Consider the following 18706-nt stretch of genomic DNA (forward strand, 5'->3'; position numbering starts at 1 on the left):
ACATCTAGCAACAGACTAGATGGGACAGCTAAACAGCAAGACAGATTAAACAGACTGGCACGACAAGGACCCGACAAAGACACAGAAACACAGGTGGCATTAAATACACAGAGGGTAATCATGAAACGAGACACACCTGGGAACAATCAAAGGGTAGACAGGACAACATGAAGACCCAAAATAAACACACAGAAAAACTCAAATCAACACGGAGAAAACCAAACCCTTACAGTACCCTCCTCCCCTCAAGGGCGGCTACTATATGCCTCAAACAGTCCAAAAAAACCAAAAACACAACAAGGATGGGCAGAGGGGCGCTGGATGTGGATCCAGAGTCCAAAACACAACAAAAAACAACCCAACCAGGGTGGGCGGACCCCTTGTGGGAGGTCCAGTGGGCATCGGGGTCCCAGTGGGCGGACCCCTTGTCGGAGGTCCGACTGGCATCAGGCACCAGTGGAGGCGGGTCCGGCGGGCGCAGGGAGTGTCGAAGGAGGAGCAGGGGGCTGACAGACATCTCGGAGGAGGCTCAGGGAAGCAGAGACTCGGAAAGGGTACTAGGAGGCGACGAGGACTCTCTGGGGCCACTGGGAGGCGGCGAGGAGTCTCTGGGGCCACTGGGAGGCAGCAATGGAGCTCTGGGGCCACTGGGAGACTAGGGGGAGACTAGGGGGCAACGAGGGAGCTCTGGCATCTCCCTTCCTCATATCCTTAGTGTAATGCCCAGCGCACACTGCACGATCTTAGAGCTGTCGGCCGATTGTTGGCCCATTTTCAAAACCTGAGAGATCACACATTAGCCGACAGAAATCTTAGGTATAACGGTTCGATCGGGTTCGATCGTGCCGTGTGGTGTCCAACAATGGGCACAAAATAATGGCTACAAGTCCAGTTAACTAATTTTAAAACCAGGCATTAATCAACGCTTTACTAGAATCTACCTTCAATGCATGTGGCTAGTGTCAGTCCTGACTGAATGAAAATCACTATAACCTATTTATGTCACGTTAACGAAGAACAGCTGAAAAGTTTATCAACAGAGGTTGCAATTTCGCTCCAACTCCTTGTCATTTCTATATTCTTTCCATGAAATGTTGAATAAATATTAATGTTTCCACATATCATCTCCAATGTTCGCTGGACTTCGGGTTGCACAGTGTCAGCTATTTGGGATTCCCCTCTGTAATTTCCCCTCAGAAAGCACAGAGGAGAATCCACGCTTTCTGATTGGCTACCTGTCACATTAAACAGGCTGTTAACCTCCCAGTCGGGGAAAACCCCTGATTTAGATCAGAGCAGCATAACACACCACACACTACAGGATGATCAGTTACGAAATCACAAGTGACAATCTTAGAACGGCCAACGTTCTAAGATTGTCATAATGGGAAAATGTACATGTGAACTAACATGTAGTGTGAACTATTGCATCAGATTTATCTCTTATCTTAACAGTCTTATGATTACTGAAGGGCAATATGGTATAGAGACTTTATAATCTGCACTCTTTTGGTTGAATGCAGTATTTATTTCCACTTTGGTGTTTTTATTCAAGTACATTTTTGTTAATGGAGACTGAGAATCCATTTTGTTTTTGTTTGTGGTTGTTTTGTTTATTTCATCAGTTCCAGTGTTAAGTGTTCTTTTGAAAATAAAGTGTATCTATCTTTGGCAGGAAATCACATGCATTATTACGTCATTTCCATTAAATCAGTGTAAAAAGGCCTTCAAACAATATTATCGTTTATCGCAATAATTTTTGAGACAATTAATCGCTCAGCAAAATTTGTTATTGTGACAGGCCTATGGGAAAACCTTGGAAGCTTTGATGGTAGCCGTCGGGGTGGTTATGTAAGGGGTGTGAGTCTGGTTCTTTATTCGATAGTAGTCCGACTCCAGTCTCATTTCCTCCAGCAGCAGCGGAGAAGGCAGGATCTCCACATCCTTGTAGAGATCCCTCTGTGCCAACTCCAACTGCTGCTGGATCCATCCCTCTTGGTCCGTTTGGTCCATAGACACCACAACCTCACCTTGTTTCTGGTCGGGTCCTTCTGTTATGATATGTGGTAAGGTGGCGAGGCAGAGCGCAGCGGACCAAGGTTGAAAGGAATGATGGTGTTTTAATAATGAAAATAAGCACAAAGAATCCAAAGTCTAGGCAGCACAGCTGTGCAGAAAGGCTAAGGCTCAACACTGGTAACAACTGGCAAACTAATAGACATCTAGCAACAGACTAGATGGGACAGCTAAACAGCAAGACAGATTAAACAGACTGGTACGACAAGGACCCGACAAAGACACAGAAACACAGGTGGCATTAAATACACAGAAGGTAATCACGGAACAAGACACACCTGGGAACAATCAAGGGGCAGACAGGACAACACAGAGACTCAAAAGACAGAAACCCAAAAAACACACAGAAAAACTCAAATCAACACAGAGAAAACCAAATCCTTCCATGCACAGTGTTGCTTATCATCCAAAGAAAATTAATAAAATCACTAACCATCAGTAAAACCATATACCACATGTCTTCTCAGTGTCAGACCCACCTAGAGACTGGTGAAGCAGCTGCTGCATCACTGCAGTTTGAAGTTGCGGATAGATGCATGCAGGGATGACAGGTGATGGGAGGTCTCTCAGGCAGCACAGGACACTCTCAGACAGGAAACCCACGTCACTCTGAGAAGCATCGCCTTCTGAAGCAGACAAAATGTCAAGGAAACTATCATAGAAAGAAGTTAATGACTGACTATTGGTAAACATAAGACAGAATCTTAGAGCTTCAGTGACATCTTCTTTGAATCTCTATGACCCGGCCACCAGGTCACGTCTGCTTCTGTGCGATGAACGAAAGTTACGACTGTAACTACGGTTCAATGAATCCCGGATGACCGCCAGAGGCGGTGCTTAAGGCACTGAATGATCACTCTTGAGCATGCACAGGTTGAGAATCTTATACCAACATGGACACGTGTGACTTACGGTGACACCGGTAAGTCTATATAGTGACGTGACAATGACAGCTCAGTCCCTTAATCTTCTTGCAAAACACAATGATTCCGAGGGACTGAGCGCTCTGGCAGTTCTACTTCATCCCTATTGACCGCCAGAGGTGGTGCTTAAAGCACCACCTCTCACAACGATTACCAACAGAGTCCTGAGGAATCACACACAGAAGAGAAACAACTCTGAAAACAGGGCCACCTCACTGGGGTGATGATGAGCGCTGGGATAGGATCCCCTCTAATGGGTGAAAGGCAGCCAAGTTAACCCTGTAAAACCTAGTTAAGGTATTTGGAGATGATGGCTGGTTTAATGGATGAAGGCTGCTGCAAATATAGCCTAAAGAGTGACCCCAGTCATAGTGGCCCATGACACACTAATGCTCCTAGTGGAATGGCACCATACACCAGCAGGGGGTTGGTAGCCCTGTATAACATACGCTTGTTCCACCACGTCCACAATCCAACATGCAAGACGCTGTTTAGAAAGGGCCTGCCCCTTGCAGAGCCCTACGTAGCAAACAGACTATCAGACTGCCACAGAGAAGCTGTGAGTCTGACATATGCTTCCAGTGCCCAAACAGAGCAGAGAGGCTCATCAGACCCATCTGCATCAAAGCGAACAAGCTGGAGGGGCACAGAGTGGCTCGCAGATGAGGCCACCTTAGGGAGAAATGCTACATCAGGCCAAAGAGTAAAGCCAGAGCCATCTGGGTTCCAACGGCAACAGGACTCGGGAACAGACAACGCATGTAGTTCAACCACCAACTTCGCCGAAGCCATAGCGAGGAGAAAAGCTGTCTCTTTTGACAAACACTCAAGGCTCGCCTCTGCCAATGGTTCAAATGGAGATCACAGGGCAGCGAGGACAAGACAGAGGTCCCACACAGGCACGACAGGGTGTGTGGGAGGGTGCAAACATCAGGCACCTCTCAGAAACAAAGAAACATCCTTGTTACGGCCTATCGTCTGTCCACTCACCACCATATGACAGCAAGAGATGGCAGCATCCAACTTTCAGAGTGGATGGAGACTGACCCTGAGAAAGGAGTGCTTGAAGGAAGGTTAAAATAACAGAAATAGGACAGTGTACAGGGTCCTCATGTCTAGCATGACACCAGCTGCTAAAAACCTTCCACTTATGGGTGTACACCAGTCGTGTGGAAGGGGCCCTGGCATTAGTCATTGTATGTCAGATGTCTCTCTTATACTCTGAGAAGGAAACAACGGGCCCCGGAGCAGCCAAACCTAAAGTTGGAGGCTGCTGGGATTGGGATGCAGGATCTGACCCCCCCCCCCCAGCTGTGACACAAGGTCCTTCCTGTGGGGAAGAGGCATTGGAGAGCTGCAACAGAGCCTGTGCAGCAGTGGAAACCAGGTTCTCCTTGGCCACAGGGGGGCCACTAGAAGGACCTGATGGCCCTCAGGAGTGTTGAGCATTTCAGGGGAAGTGGCGGAAAAGCGTAGAGCAGCACTCTCGGCCAGTCGTGTGCCAGTGCTGCCAGTCCCCTGGGTCAGGACGGCCAGGCGACTGCCATTCTCTGCCAGGGAGAACCAAAGTGGGCAATGTGTCGTCTCTTGGGACACAAATAGCACACAGTTGCTTTGCCGTACCTCTCCCAAATGACCCCCACTACCTCCGGGTGGAGCTCCCGCGGTGGCGGGTGTACCCGAGACAGAATATCGGCCGGAACATTCTGCACTTCTGAAATGTGGGCTGCCCTCACACTGGCAAAAAGGAGGGCTGCCCAGGTCAAGAGCTTCTGGGTCAGCCTCAGCAATGTTATCGACCATGTTCCCCCTATTTGGTTGATATGAAAAACCACTGAAGTATTGTCAGACCGCACCAGGACATGCCTTCCGCACATGTCTGACAGGAAATGTTGCACCCCCGCTGCACAGCCTCCAACTCCAAGGCGTTGATGTGCTGCAGTTTTTCCCGCGGAGACCATGTCCCCGGGCGATCTAATGCTGCCATGACGCCCCCCATCTTGTGCTGGATGCGTCGGTAGAGACAACCTCTAGTTGAGACGGCATCAAGCCCAATGGAACTCCGTTCGTCATAAACACTGCATCTCGCCACTGAGTCAGTAATGCGAGGCATCACTGGCTCAGTGATGCTGGTGTCCCCACCACCAGGGACACCAGCAGTTTCCTGCGACGGTGCAGTGTACGAGATGGGTCTAGCCTTAGGCTGTTGAGCCACATCTGAAGTGGTCACAGAGACAACAGTCCCAGGGATATTACTGTAGCGACAGCAGTCAGCTTGCCCAACAGACGAAGATAAGCAATAAAGGGGGGTGCACGGCCGGGCAGAAAGGCGGACAGCATTTGCAGAATGCCCTCAACACGCCGAGGCGATGGGCGAGCAGTCATAGTGAGGGAGTTCATCGTAATCCCAAGAAACGTGACCTCTTGAGATGGGACAAAGTTCCTCTTCTGCCAGTTCACACAAAGACCCAATAAATCTATGTGATGGAGTAATGTGTGTGTGTCCGCAGGCGCCTGGGCTTCCGTGGGCACACAGATGAGCCAATAGTCCAAGTAGGGCAGGATCTTCAACCCCTTGGCCTGCAGAGGACACAGGGCCGCAGCCACGCACTGAGTGAACACACATGGGGACAGAGAGAGACCGAATGGAAGAACTCTGAACTGAAAATGCTTGTCCTTAAATGCAAAGCGGAGAAACTGCCAATGATGTTGTGCAATCGGGACATGAAAGTATGCGTCCCTCAAGTCGACCAAGGTGAACCAGTCGCCTGGGGAGATTGTCTGAAGCACATCCCTGATGCTCAACATGTGGAAAGGGATAGTCTTCAAAAACACATTCAAACCTCTCAGGTCCAAAATTTTGCAGAGTCCCCCAGTCTTTTTTGGGACTAAAAAATACTTTGAGTAAAAGCCCCCGGGTTCCCACAGGGGGTCGACAGGCAATATAGCGCCCTTGGCCAGCAAGGCGTCTCTCTCGTGGCTCAGAGTCTGAGCCGCCAGGGCCCTGCCATCAGAGGTAATAAAAATAGGCAAGCCGAACATGGCTGCACAACGTAAACAAAAGCAAGCCCGAAAACGGCTGCTACGTAACAAAATATAGGCAGCCGAACACAGCTGCACAATGAATGAAAAGGCAAGCCCGAAAACAGCTGCGATTAACAAAATATAGGCAAGCCGAACACGGCTGCACAATGTAATCAAAAGAAAGCCCAAAAACGGGTGCAATACAACAAACTAAATGCAATCCGACCTACAAATACAAGCCAATACGGCTAAGCAAACAAGCTGGTCGGAATCTGCTAACGCCTTACCACCAGCAATAGGGAAATCGACGAGGGAAGCGAAAGCGCCCCCGCTCCTGCCGATTAAAAAGAAAAACAACTTACCAAACGAAGAACAAAGTTGTATCAAAGAGGAGCTTGCGCAGCCTCTGGAGGGTGAGATGATCCTCGCAGCTCCGACCGTAGACTCGAGGCTACCAGCGACAAGCAAATAATCAAATGTCTTACCACCTGTTCAACCTGCATGCGAGAGGATGAAAAAGGGACTGAACCGTCATTGTCACGTGACTACATAGACTTACCGGTGTCACCGGGGGTTACACGTGACCATGTTGGTATAAGATTCTCCACCTGTGCATGGGCAAGAGTGATCATTCAGTGCCTTAAGCACCGCCTCTGGCGGTCAAGTAGGAATGAAATAGAACAATATTCACATTACTGTTGCAACTTAGCATCTTTGTTGCTATACTCAGAAAAGTTTCAAAATCAGTATTGGCAGCTCAAGCTTTTTAAAGATCGGCCAGAAAACTGCGAAAAGTGCACCCCTGAATCCAAAAATGAGATTTGAGTAAGTATATATTCATTTATATATTTTCCAACCCAATCATTGTACTCACCAGTGCTCAGGGTATACACTGAGCTGTCTGATGTGCTTGCTGTTCTGTACAATATTTTGCTGTCCAGACCTAAGAATAGAAAGAGCACATCAGTAAAAGTTCAAAGAAAGAAGTAGAGAAATAAGCTCAAGAAGAGAAACTGATGGCTTGAACTGGAATAGTTTAACATATTATCTTCTAAAAAAAAGATGGAACCAGGACATGTGGTTTTCCCTCTGGTGGTTATGTAGCAGTGTACACAGTAGAGCTTCAAGAAAGAAACAGGTCATTTGACAAAGTTAATAGACCAGAAAGTATTTCTGACAGACTAGCTTGAAAAGAATTGGTTTAGACAGTTTGCATCTAGCAGGCAGTTCCTGGAGACAGGTCTGTCTGTCAGGTAGGAGTGAAAAGCACACAGCATGTGTGGAAGAGGCAGTTCTACAGTGCAGCTCTAGTATTTCTGCTTTCCATTCAGAGACAGCTTTTCTGTCATCCTTTTACGAAATGTCAATAATTCCACTTTACCACTGTTGGAGTGAGCAACAGGGAACATGGGATAACAAAATTATCTGCACAAAGCACTAGTAAAATGCCTTTTTAACAAGAGTGTACTGATTAAACATTAGATGAATTTATAGAAAGAAATCACAGTAAGAAGCTTGTGGCTTTAGTTCTGTTAGAGCTGCAATATTATTTAACATAATATTTCTGACTGGGTTAGCATCAGAATACATTAAAGACCTCTCAGGTCTTCTGGTTCAGGGAAGGCAGAGCAGGCCAGATATTGAGAAGCACCATTCAGCTTCTATGCACCACAAATCTAGAACAAACTTCCAGAAAACTGCAAAATAGCCAAAACACTGAGTTCTTTTAAATCTAGATTAAATCTAGACTGTTTAGAGCTGCTTTTGATCCATAATAACTGATCCATTGACCAGTATGTTTGATGTGTATTGATGATTTATGAAGCATAATTTAACTGTAGTGTCTATGTATGTCTTTTAAAATATTAATGCCAACATAATATGGATGAAATAAACAAAGCCTCAACATAATCAAGGAGTTAGCTAACGGGAAAACATCACTGAATGCATTTGAATTATCTGTTTCCCAAGGTAAAAACAACAAAAACAATGCCAAATAATTATATCCAAAATACACAGTACAGTTATGTCCTCAAGGAGGGAGCTAAAAGCTAGCACGCAACACTAAAAAAAGCAGAAGGTTCAATGCTGCCTCTATAAAACCAATAGCCAGAACATCATTATCAACACAAAACATTTATGTGCAAAATAAGCTTTGCTGTCATGTTAGCGTTATTTGGAGTTTCTGCTTTGCTGTGTTTGTGCTTTAGTAGAAAGAAGGAACTGACCCTCAATCAGACACAGTCTTTTGGAAAATCTTGCAATACTGAACGGACTTTGCTCCAAACAAACCAGACACTTCGAAGAGGCTCTGATGCATGATGTAAGAAACCCTGTGCGTTAAGTGCTACAACAGTTTGACTTGTTAACTTGCAACTTTGGCATAAATAAACTTGGACTACAACATCGCTGCGAGAGAAAAAAATGGTGGATTCACAAAATTGATTAGCCACAAGTCATGATCTTGTTTAGAAGTTATTGCAACTTTCATATTTGCTTCCTTCTAACAGATTTGTTTTCCAATTTTATTGTACAAGATGAATGCCTCATTAAAGTTGAAAAAGACCTGATCACGAATACACTGTGTGGCCCTTTTCATTTCAAGAGTTTGTCAAGAAGTGTAAATAAGAGAAAAAGAACTAGAGTCCAAAAAGGAGGGGGCAGAACTGCAAATGGAGTCCTGCTGGGCTCCACCACCCTCAACTGAAGGTGGATGAATAGTGTCAGCTTGGTCACAGGATGAACAGACAGCCGGATGACGTGGATGCACCTCTGTGTTCGATGGCTTGGATGAGGCTGATCAGGTCTGGGGGAGCCGTCTCTGGTGGAGTGAACTGCTGGCTGAGGTCTGGCACTGGAACAGCTGAAACAACAACACAAACGTCTGTTACACTGGTTAGAAAACCAGATGAAAGATTAGAGTTTTGTGTCCCCTCTTTCTCTTTAAGAAAGAGGTGGACACACTGGATTTCGTTTGAAGAACGAAAGTGGATTTCATATCCGCACTTTGCTTGGTAAAAAAAACCCAATGCATTAAAATAAACTATTAAGCAAACAATTGAATCGTCAAATTCAAAACTACTTTATTGATCTCAAAGGGAAATTTAATTTACTTGAGTAACAAATTTGTTTGCTGCTCATAAACTGATGAAAGAAACAAGTTGCTAACTAAAAGGAGCAGGAATAGAAGAGAGAAAAAACTGCAGATGGTGGAAAAAAACATTATCTACTTCACAACTCCCCATGGACTAAATCAAACCTTTTCAGCAGGGAGAAAAGAAGAAAGAAGATAAAAAAAAAGAGAAATCTCATTTCCCTCCCTGTTCTTCCCCTCCCCTCTTTCTCCTCTTTTATCCACTCTGGCTTTCTATCTCTCTTCCCCAGCGCTCCATCCTGCTCAGGGTTTCACCTCAGCTCTTTGCGTGAGTGGAGCACAATAAAGGATTAAAACTACTGAACAAGCAGAAGCCTGGTGCCAGGCCTGGCTCGGACCAGTCAGGCAGCCACAGCCTCCTGCTCCATTCAGGACTTTGGGTTGAAGGGGTGGAGGGGTGTGGGAGGAGTGGGCTGTTCCACTGGATGTGGGAGGTGGTGGGGGGCCTGGCCTGGCTGAGGCTTGGCAGCCGATGAATGTTCCTGGCTCGCTAAACCGCTGCTGATTATTAATTTGGGGAGTTCAGAGGAGTAACGCCGTGTCAGCACATTCCCTCCATGTCCTCTCTCTCTCTCTAAAAGCCCCCTCAGCCCCTCCTGAATGTCTCTGTCTTGTTCTCCAGCCTCTCTTCGTCATCTTGCTTTCACTCTCCTGCACACTTATTCTCAGTAGATTTTCTCTTCCACTCTTTCGCCCCCTTCAGGCCTCTCTCATTTCATTTTCTTTTTCACTTCTTTTCCCTCTTTGTGCTTCTCCCTTTGCCTGGATCCATATTGGCCAGCTAGCCCTGAAAACTATGCTCTGAACTGCCTCTGCCTCACAGCAGACCTTATTTCATTCTCACCATCATGTCAGAGAATATGTTTCTAGGTGCATAATATCTTGTGCTCAGTGTTAGCAAAGTGTTAGCAAAGTGTTAGGAAACCAAAGAATTATACACTTTTAACTAGGGATGCACTGGTCCACTTTTTACACCTCCAATACCAATACAAATATCTGAGGTTTAGTATCAATCAATACCGATCCGATACAGAAACACTGCTGGTTGACTTAAAAGGCTTTTTCCACAACACAGACATAAATGTACAGAATTACAAATTTATATTATACAGTAACTCTGCACCAGCACAGACACTTAAATACATCAACAGTTTCACAAGCTCGGTCAAACATGTAAAAACAACAACATTCATTTGTTCAGTCAGGAGTATAACAACCAATGTAAAATAAATGATGAAGAAACTGAAACAGGTTGACAATTTTGGTCAAACGTTGTAAAAAATAAACGTCACCAAACCTTCTTTCAAATGGTTCAGAAAGTGCAACTAGGAATTCTAAATATAATGTAAAATAAATAAAGCATGGTGTAGCCCAGAGCACAAAGCATAGAAATTGACTGAATAGATTTGTCTCTATGAATTTAGCACGTAGTCACTGATACCCAATCTAGAATTGTTTACAATATCAGGGCCGACACAGATATTAATATTGGATCAGTGCATCTCTGCTTTTAACTCCAAACCTAAGTAGGGACAGAAGTTTAACACATTACTTTTGATTAATTAATTACATAGATTTTAACATGTTAAAAATCTGAATGCAACTAATTGTATTTTTCTCTTTACCTATAAAAATCTTGAGCTGGAACTTTTGTATTTGTATGAACACCCTGAGCTTACAGTCTGACTGCTTTAGAGACCAAAGCATCTCAGGAAAGTTCTGACCTTAATTTAATTCAGAATCTGTGCTGAGACTCAACAATTGCTTTCCATCCAATGAGCTATAACTTGAACTATTTTACAGAAGGACTGTACAAAATGTTCTGCTCTATAGATGTTCAATGCTGTGACGGCTTATATTCAAAAGCTAATATATGAGCCTGATTAGAAGACCATTGTAATTTATTAAATTTTATTGTTCATGGCATTGAAATAACCAAAACTGAGCATCTCTTCTCATATCAATCTAAACATTTAGGAATTAAAATATTCAGCTGCTAAACTTAGCCTTTTTTTAAAACTTGGACTTAGAAAATAATGGGTAAAACACAGGAAGGAGGATAAAACCTGTCAAGCATTTTAAAACCATGTCAGTGACTCCATGAAAAGTGGCGACAAGACCAGTTGGCGTCTGGCTCATGGACAGTGTCTAACATTGTGTATGCTGATGCTCAGGTTTCACTACTCCATGTCTTCAGTACATCCCAACTATGTCGACAGGCAATCCATCACAATGACCGGGCACACTTTAAAGCCCCAACAGAATACATTAAATCCCTTAGACATTGGAAAAAGATGCCACAACTGTGACAAACACAGAGAAGAGGGTTACAAAAAGTCTTAATGCTCTGCCAAATAATCTTTTAGAGAGAGTTAGTAGCTGCATTTCCATTACAAATATGTGAAAAACTATCAATATTCTGCTAATGTAAAAAACAAAAAACAAACACGAACTAATATCCCAATTGCAGTCTCCATTAAAAAGAAAATTAAAATAAAATAAATTAAAATCAGATTGTTTATGCAGTTAGTTATTCAAAATGATGGTATAGTTACACAAGATATTGTAAAGGAGCAGTATTATGTAAGATTTAGTTTTTTGAGCTTTACATTATGTTCTAATGAATTCCCTCATCAAAAACATACTTGGAGTGTTGCTTTGATTCTTTCATCAATGTTTGAGAAATCCTTTAATCTCCTACCTATGGCAACCATTCAGCCTTGCAAAACTGCAACTCCTACTCCAAGATTCTGAGCTTTGGCCTCATAGAGCAGCCCTCCCCCTATGATTGTCCCTCTCAGCTCCTTCAGACTAGCCAGCAGTTATTAGCAAAACACCTGTTAGAACTGTACATCTGCTGAGCTCATTATAGGCGCTATGTCTCAGAGAAATGTTGGTAAATACACTGTTAAAGGGTTAATAGATGTGGGGTTTTAGCCTTGATTTAAAACTCAGTGTTTCGGATGTTTTGCAGTTTTCTGGAAGTTTGTTCCTGTTACGACTGGCTCAAGGTCATAACAATAACGGGAGACCATGCAGGGATTAAAGTGCATAAAAAGGAATGTTTATTAACACAAACAGCAATGGATTGAGGATGTCAGTATCAGTGGTATAATGCAAATGCTTGGATGTGGTATATGAGTGCATATGGAATTGTTGAAGTGCAAAAACAAAGACAAACTCAAATGTGCAAAAGGAAGGGAGCTGAGGCCTGGCAACAAAACACCGCAAGCATCAAGGCAGAGTGGACGCTCAAGGCGACTCAGAAGGTGGAGACAGCCAGGTTTAAATGCTCTGTGCTCCAAATGAATAAAATCAGCAGCACCTGTGAAGGGGAGGAGAACAAAGACAGACAACAAGACACCTGCAACCCAGCCCATAAGGCCCAGGGCCGTAACACCCAGATTTGTGCTGCGTAGAAGCTGAATGTTGCTTCCCAATTATGCACACTAAAAAGCTGCTTGCTCATGTAAGTGAACAGTAAAAATGGAGAGAAGTTTCAACAATTCTTATAAATATTTTAATCCCAAATATACACAATATTCAAGTGTATGTCATTGTTAGGGGTTTTATTTACTGCTTCCTTTGCAGTTTCTGACATGCTAAAACAAACAGAACTAAAGAAGAATTATATAGCGGTGTGCTGGGAAACTGAATCCATCTGGTTCTGTAGGTGGGTGACACTGTAGCTCTTGTTTTGTCCCCTTTAAAAATCTCTTTGTTTTTTTTTCTGTCTCTACTGTCTCATGACCCTCTCTCAGCCTCCTACATCGGCTCTTTGAAAATGTTTTCTCTATAGCGTGGGGAGAGCAGGGAGAACGGGGAGAATGAGACGAGGCCTCTCCTTTCAGAGCACTGCCTTGCTAACATGGTTTATGGGCTGCCCAGAGACAGTACAGCCTGTGTGTATGTGAATCAGGGAGAGAGCTGGGAGGACAGAAGAAAGAGAGGAACACGTTAGGCAGAGGGGGCTTTAGGCAGCGAGAAGGAGGACAAAGGGAGGAGTTTGCAAAAATGCCAAGGCATGGTTCACTTCAGCAGGCATTTAGAGGGAGGCCATGGAGGGGAGAAGGAGAGGAAACAGCTCTCCCTAGGTTACTAAATCTGTTTCTGTAGAGTCAAACTGTTGGGATGTTAAATTTACAACATCTGTTGCTACAAGAAGTATTGAAAATGCCTGTATCACTGAACTATAAAAGAGAGATAAGATGATCGTGTGTGTCAACGTTTGACATGATTGTCACTTATTATAGAGCACATTTCTCATTTGGTAGGTTTCACCCCAGAAAATTATCTTAATGAAGCCTATTGGCAGTAGGGATGCACAATCCACTTTTTCACTTCCGATACTGATACCTTAAGCTTAGTGTCAGCTGATATCGATCCGATACAGAAAAACAGTGCTGAATGACTTAAATGTTTCTCTTTTTTTAAACACCGACATGAATGCACTGAATTGCAAATTTATTTGGTAACTCTGCATCGGTACCGCACACTTAAATACACTAAGTTTGGTCAAACATGTAAAAACAGCTTTCATTTATTCAGTACTCCAATTAGAAGTAGAACAGCCAATGTAAAATAAATGATAAAAAACAGACAAAAACAATAGGTTCACTATCTTAGTCAAACATGTAAAAAAACAAACTCCAACAAACTGTCATGATTTGCAGTTGTTGTTGGTTCTGACCCAAAAGTAGAGAGATGAGGCAGCAACTGAGTTTGATGATTAATGAATATTTCAAGTGAGTACAAACATCCAGGCAACTCACATGAGCAAAAAACTAGGAGCTAAAGGCTAGTAGCTCAGACACTGGTATCAACTGGTAAATTTTACAAGACAACAACACGATGTACGACAGCAAAGACAAGGATCCGACAGGGAAACACAGACACAAGTGGGATTAAATACACAAGAGGTAATCAGGGAACAAGAGACACAGCTGGGAGCAATCAGGGCAGAGAAGACAACAGAAACTAAATTTACACAGAAAAACCAAATCCTCCCACAAACCTTCTTTGAAATGATTTAGAAAGTCCAATTAGGAATTATAAAATAAATAATAAAGCACAATGTCACTCAGAGAACAAAGCATAAAAATATTCAAATATAATCTGAATAGATCTGTAAATATAATCTGAGCAGATCTATGGATCAGGCACATTGACACTGATACCTGATTTAGATATTAATACAGATATTAATATCGGATCAGTGCGTCTCTAATTTACAGTATCACAAAGAACTTTAAACATGGATCACAGGTTTAAAGTGATTCTTGAATTATTTCATGTAAAGACTGATGCTATACTGGGCCTTTGCAGTTGACCCATGATAGTTACACCCACATATGGAGACCTTAGTCCTTTGCGCGGTTGTCGCAGGTTCGATTCCCGGCCTGTCGGTCTTTGCTGCTGTCTTCCCCTTCTCTCATTACCCACTTTCCTGTCAATTAACTATCAAATAAAGGCCACTAGAGCCAAAAAAATCGTTAAAAAAAAGGGTCCCCTGATGAAGGATCATCAGGGGAATGTTATAATCCAGAACTGACCTATGACCTGGATGTTAAATGCATTTAATCGACAGGGCAATCATATCTAATAGCCAGTAAGGGTGAATTCTTATGCAAACTTCCTAAATCTGTAATTCTTGGGTGAAAAACTGTACCAGATTCTGGGACACTTGGGCCACATGCCAGCCCTTTCCACCTTGGAAAATATAATCTAACTAGTGCAATTTGTGGTTATTTGCATCTTTATGTGTCTCCCTGAACATCCATGATAACAAACCTACATAATTTGAATTTATTTCAAATACATTTATGCTTTTTTTCTTAGTTTATGGCAAGCATATCTATTCTTCAGGATGTACAGTCGTTTTGGACCACTACAACAGGCCAGGGGAGGTGGAATACATTCAGATATAGACGTGAAGGTGGTGAATTCACCTAAAACTGACAGTGGTGACAAACCAGATCAGATTATTCAATGACGCAGCTTACAGTCTAAGTGAGTTTTTGGATTGATATGGTATTAAAAGAAGGTTTAAAGTCATGATGCTGGATGCTGTTAGAATAATAAAACTTAGATAAAAGGGCAAAACGTTTAAGACCAATGAAATGTGGCCATTCTTATAGGTGTAAATACTTAGCCAGGTAAAGAGCATCTGTTGTTTAATTTACAGACAAGGCACTTCATTAACTGCCAGATTTTGTTGTTATTGAACTGTGTCATAAATGTTGCAAAGAAATAATCACTAAAAAACAGGCAGACCAGGATTTCTGACCAGTCATAAGGCATGAGACGATGACCATAAAATGTTGACTACCAATCCCTCATTGCAGTACTTCGTTGAATGTTAACTTAAAAATCTACAGGAAGATGACTACTGATGGGGCAACACAAATTGGCAGTGTATCAATCAATCAATCAATCAATCAAATTTTGTTTGTATAGCACATTTCAGCAGCAAGGCATTTCAAAGTGCTTTACATCATATCAAACACAAAAACACAACGCAACATAGAATCAACAATCAAAACACGACATTAAGTCAGGTTCCATCAATAAATTTGTAATTGATTACGTTTCAAATACAATTCTAAACAGGTGGGTTTTTAGTCGAGTTTGCATCCATAAAAGGTTTATCGGTTACACTCCTACTGTGTTATATGGAACAAAATACCTATTGCTATTTTTATTCCCACTCACACTCATAATCACACAGTTTAAAACGATGTAGATAGGATTTTAATGGGCTTCTGGCACAAGGCTCTGTACACCTCTTTCACGGAATTTCGAGCAGAGACTCGAAATTGATGCTAGTCAAAACACGACTCTATTCACTTTAATGAAAAGAAACCCACACAAACACCATCACACCGCCCAAGCTGTCTATAGGGTTTATTCACAACCCGTCAAATAAAGTATTACCAATAAGTCTTAATGATCTGTTGTTGTCTTGTAGCATATCAGCACAATACATCAAAAGTGTGCTAAACAGCACCTCCAGGATTTTGCAATTGCAATCAAAATCACTGATTTTGTAGTGTTACTTCAGAAATATTTGCAAGAAATTTTGCAATATTTCTTTCCTCAGTAAGACCTTTCCAAACACACTTTATTACAAGGTGTGTAAAATAATTTCCTTCTAGCTGCTGGATTGAAACAGCAGCTACTAGGAAGCTCCAACGGTACAGTCTGTACTGAGGAATCTCTATTAGGGAATGTGTGTGAGGTTGAGCAGCTCTGCAAATGCAACACATGTGAGACACCCGATATGTTTCCAACACCAGATCTGTGAAAGCACAAAAAAGCAGCTTCACACAGTTCCATTCAGCCTACTCATAAGTATATTGTTTATGTCCCCCAAAAATGGCAAATTCTGATTCCAGGTCAAAGTAAAGACAGACTAAATGAAGTAAAAATAATTGGTCTAGTTGTCATTTTACAGAAGTTGCTCTCTCCTGTCTCTTTATCTAGTTAGTTTCCTCTGTTTCACCTCTTCCACTTCAAACACAACAGTTATAGGTAGTTGTAAGCATGTGAGATTTTGTCACATTTTTACTGTAGTTGAATATATTAATTACTGTTCCTAGATATATCCTTCCTTAAGTAAAAAAGCTAACACAGTGGACATATACTAAGCTATAAAATCTGGGAACATAAACTAAAGCTTAGCATGTCAGCCAAGTGATCTCTGAGTAATAGAGTTCATTATCTTAAAGTAATAGCCTTAGCGCTAACATAATTAATAGACAAAGGGTTAAAGCAAAGGTAAATCAGAGTTCACAGCCAACATGCTTAGTGCCACTGAGTCCACCTGTCATACGGCATGTAAAATAGTTCAAATCAAATCTCACATCGTGGCAAAGGAGAGATAGACATTTTTGTGCCGATAAGCTCACAATAACTTTGGGTGCCAAAGACACATGTTAATGTTTAATGTGACTGGCCCCATGGATGGACAGACTCAATGCCAGATCTCTAGAGTCCAGTACTTTTCAGTAAGCAGATGGATTAGCCCTTTATTATTCAGTAGAGTTTGGTTGGCTATGCCTCCAAAGAGATAAGGCTTATGACGTGTTGTAAGAAAAGATTAAAGGGTTAACCCACGGTCACAGCCAAAAGGGAGTACCCTCTAAAACTACTGGAAATTAGAGGGTGACAGTTAAAGATGTAGTTCACCAGGTTCAGCAGTAGGAACACAGACTAAATTTAAAAGTTTCAGAAACTACCTGTCTGACAACATCAAGTCAAGTTTATTTGTATAGCACATTTTCAGCAACAAAGCAGGTTTGTTGTGATCTGTGTTTTTCTGTGTTTATTTCTGAGTTTTCGGTGTCCTTCAGTCTCTTCGTTGTCCTGTCTCCCTTTGATTAGTACGGTGGCCGACAGGTGCAAATGCGCAGAAAAAGAGAAAACATGCAAAAAAAAAAAACACGCGCACAAATTAAATGCAGCAAGCAAAAAGCGAATAAAATGCAGCAAACAAAAAGAGAGACGCAAACAAAAAAGAAGACACCCCCGAATGAAATGCAGCAAACAAAAAGTGAGACGCAAACAAAAAGAAGACACCCCCGAATGAAATGCAGCAAACAAAAAGTGAGACGCAAACAAAAAAGAAGACACCCCCGAATGAAATGCAGCAAACAAAAAGTGAGACGCAAACAAAAAAGAAGACACCCCCGAATGAAATGCAGCAAACAAAAAGAGAGACGCAAACAAAAAAGAAGACACCCCCGAATGAAATGCAGCAAACAAAAAGTGTTGAAAACGGAAGTGCTCCAGACCACTAGGGGGAGTCAAAGAAAATAGTATTCATTTCTATGGGACCAGATGCAAGATTCAGAGAGATACCTTTACTTTCTTTCAAATGTCTTTCTCTGAATCTTGCATCTGGTCCCATAGAAATGAATACTATTTTCTTTGACTCCCCCTAGTGGTCTGGAGCACTTCCGTTTTCAACACTTTTTGTTTGCTGCATTTCATTCGGGGGTGTCTTCTTTTTTGTTTGCGTCTCTCTTTTTGTTTGCTGCATTTCATTCGGGGGTGTCTTCTTTTTTGTTTGCTGCATTTCATTCGGGGGTGTCTTCTTTTTTGTTTGCGTCTCACTTTTTGTTTGCTGCATTTCATTCGGGGGTGTCTTCTTTTTTGTTTGCGTCTCTCTTTGTTTGCTGCATTTTATTCGCTTTTTGCTTGCCGCATTTAATTTGTGCGTGTGTTTTTTTTTTGTTTGCATGTTTTCTCTTTTGCTGCGCATTTGCACCTGTCGGCCACCGTAGATTAGTCCCCAGGTGTTTCTCATTCCCTGATTACCTCCTGTGTATTTAGTGTCACCTGTGTGTCTGTGTCTTTGTCGGGTCCTTGTCTCTTTTGGCGTCTAGTCTTTGCCATCTGTGTTCCCAGTCCGTCATCTCGTCCCTTGTGTTAACGGTTGCTACCGGCGTCGAGCCCTGGCTTCCGCTTGGCCGTGCTGCCCGTTGTTTGGACCATGGTGGACTGTGATAACACAGTCCACAGTCCATAA

At 42.6% G+C, this 18706-nt stretch overlaps 1 protein-coding gene across 5 annotated transcripts in view; it reads right to left on the minus strand.

Annotated features, from left to right (window-relative positions):
- The window catches only part of LOC102216436 (phosphatidylinositol 3-kinase regulatory subunit beta), a 49584-nt gene that overhangs the window by 15966 nt on the left and 14912 nt on the right, over nt 1-18706 (minus strand). For 3 of the 5 annotated variants that reach the window (XM_023336111.1, XM_023336112.1, XM_014473316.2), the window contains 3 exons: nt 8794-8886; nt 6898-6966; nt 2556-2702 (listed from right to left, as the gene is read on the minus strand). In XM_023336111.1, coding sequence (XP_023191879.1) covers nt 2556-2702; nt 6898-6966; nt 8794-8886 — 309 coding nt within the window. Of the gene's footprint in view, nt 1-2555; nt 2703-6385; nt 6464-6897; nt 6967-8793; nt 8887-18706 lie in introns of those variants that run through there. The other 2 variants (XM_023336114.1, XM_023336115.1) reach the window with 2 other exon arrangements.

This window comes from Xiphophorus maculatus, chromosome 6, assembly GCF_002775205.1.
Source record: "Xiphophorus maculatus strain JP 163 A chromosome 6, X_maculatus-5.0-male, whole genome shotgun sequence".
Taxonomy (NCBI): Eukaryota; Metazoa; Chordata; class Actinopteri; order Cyprinodontiformes; family Poeciliidae; genus Xiphophorus; species Xiphophorus maculatus.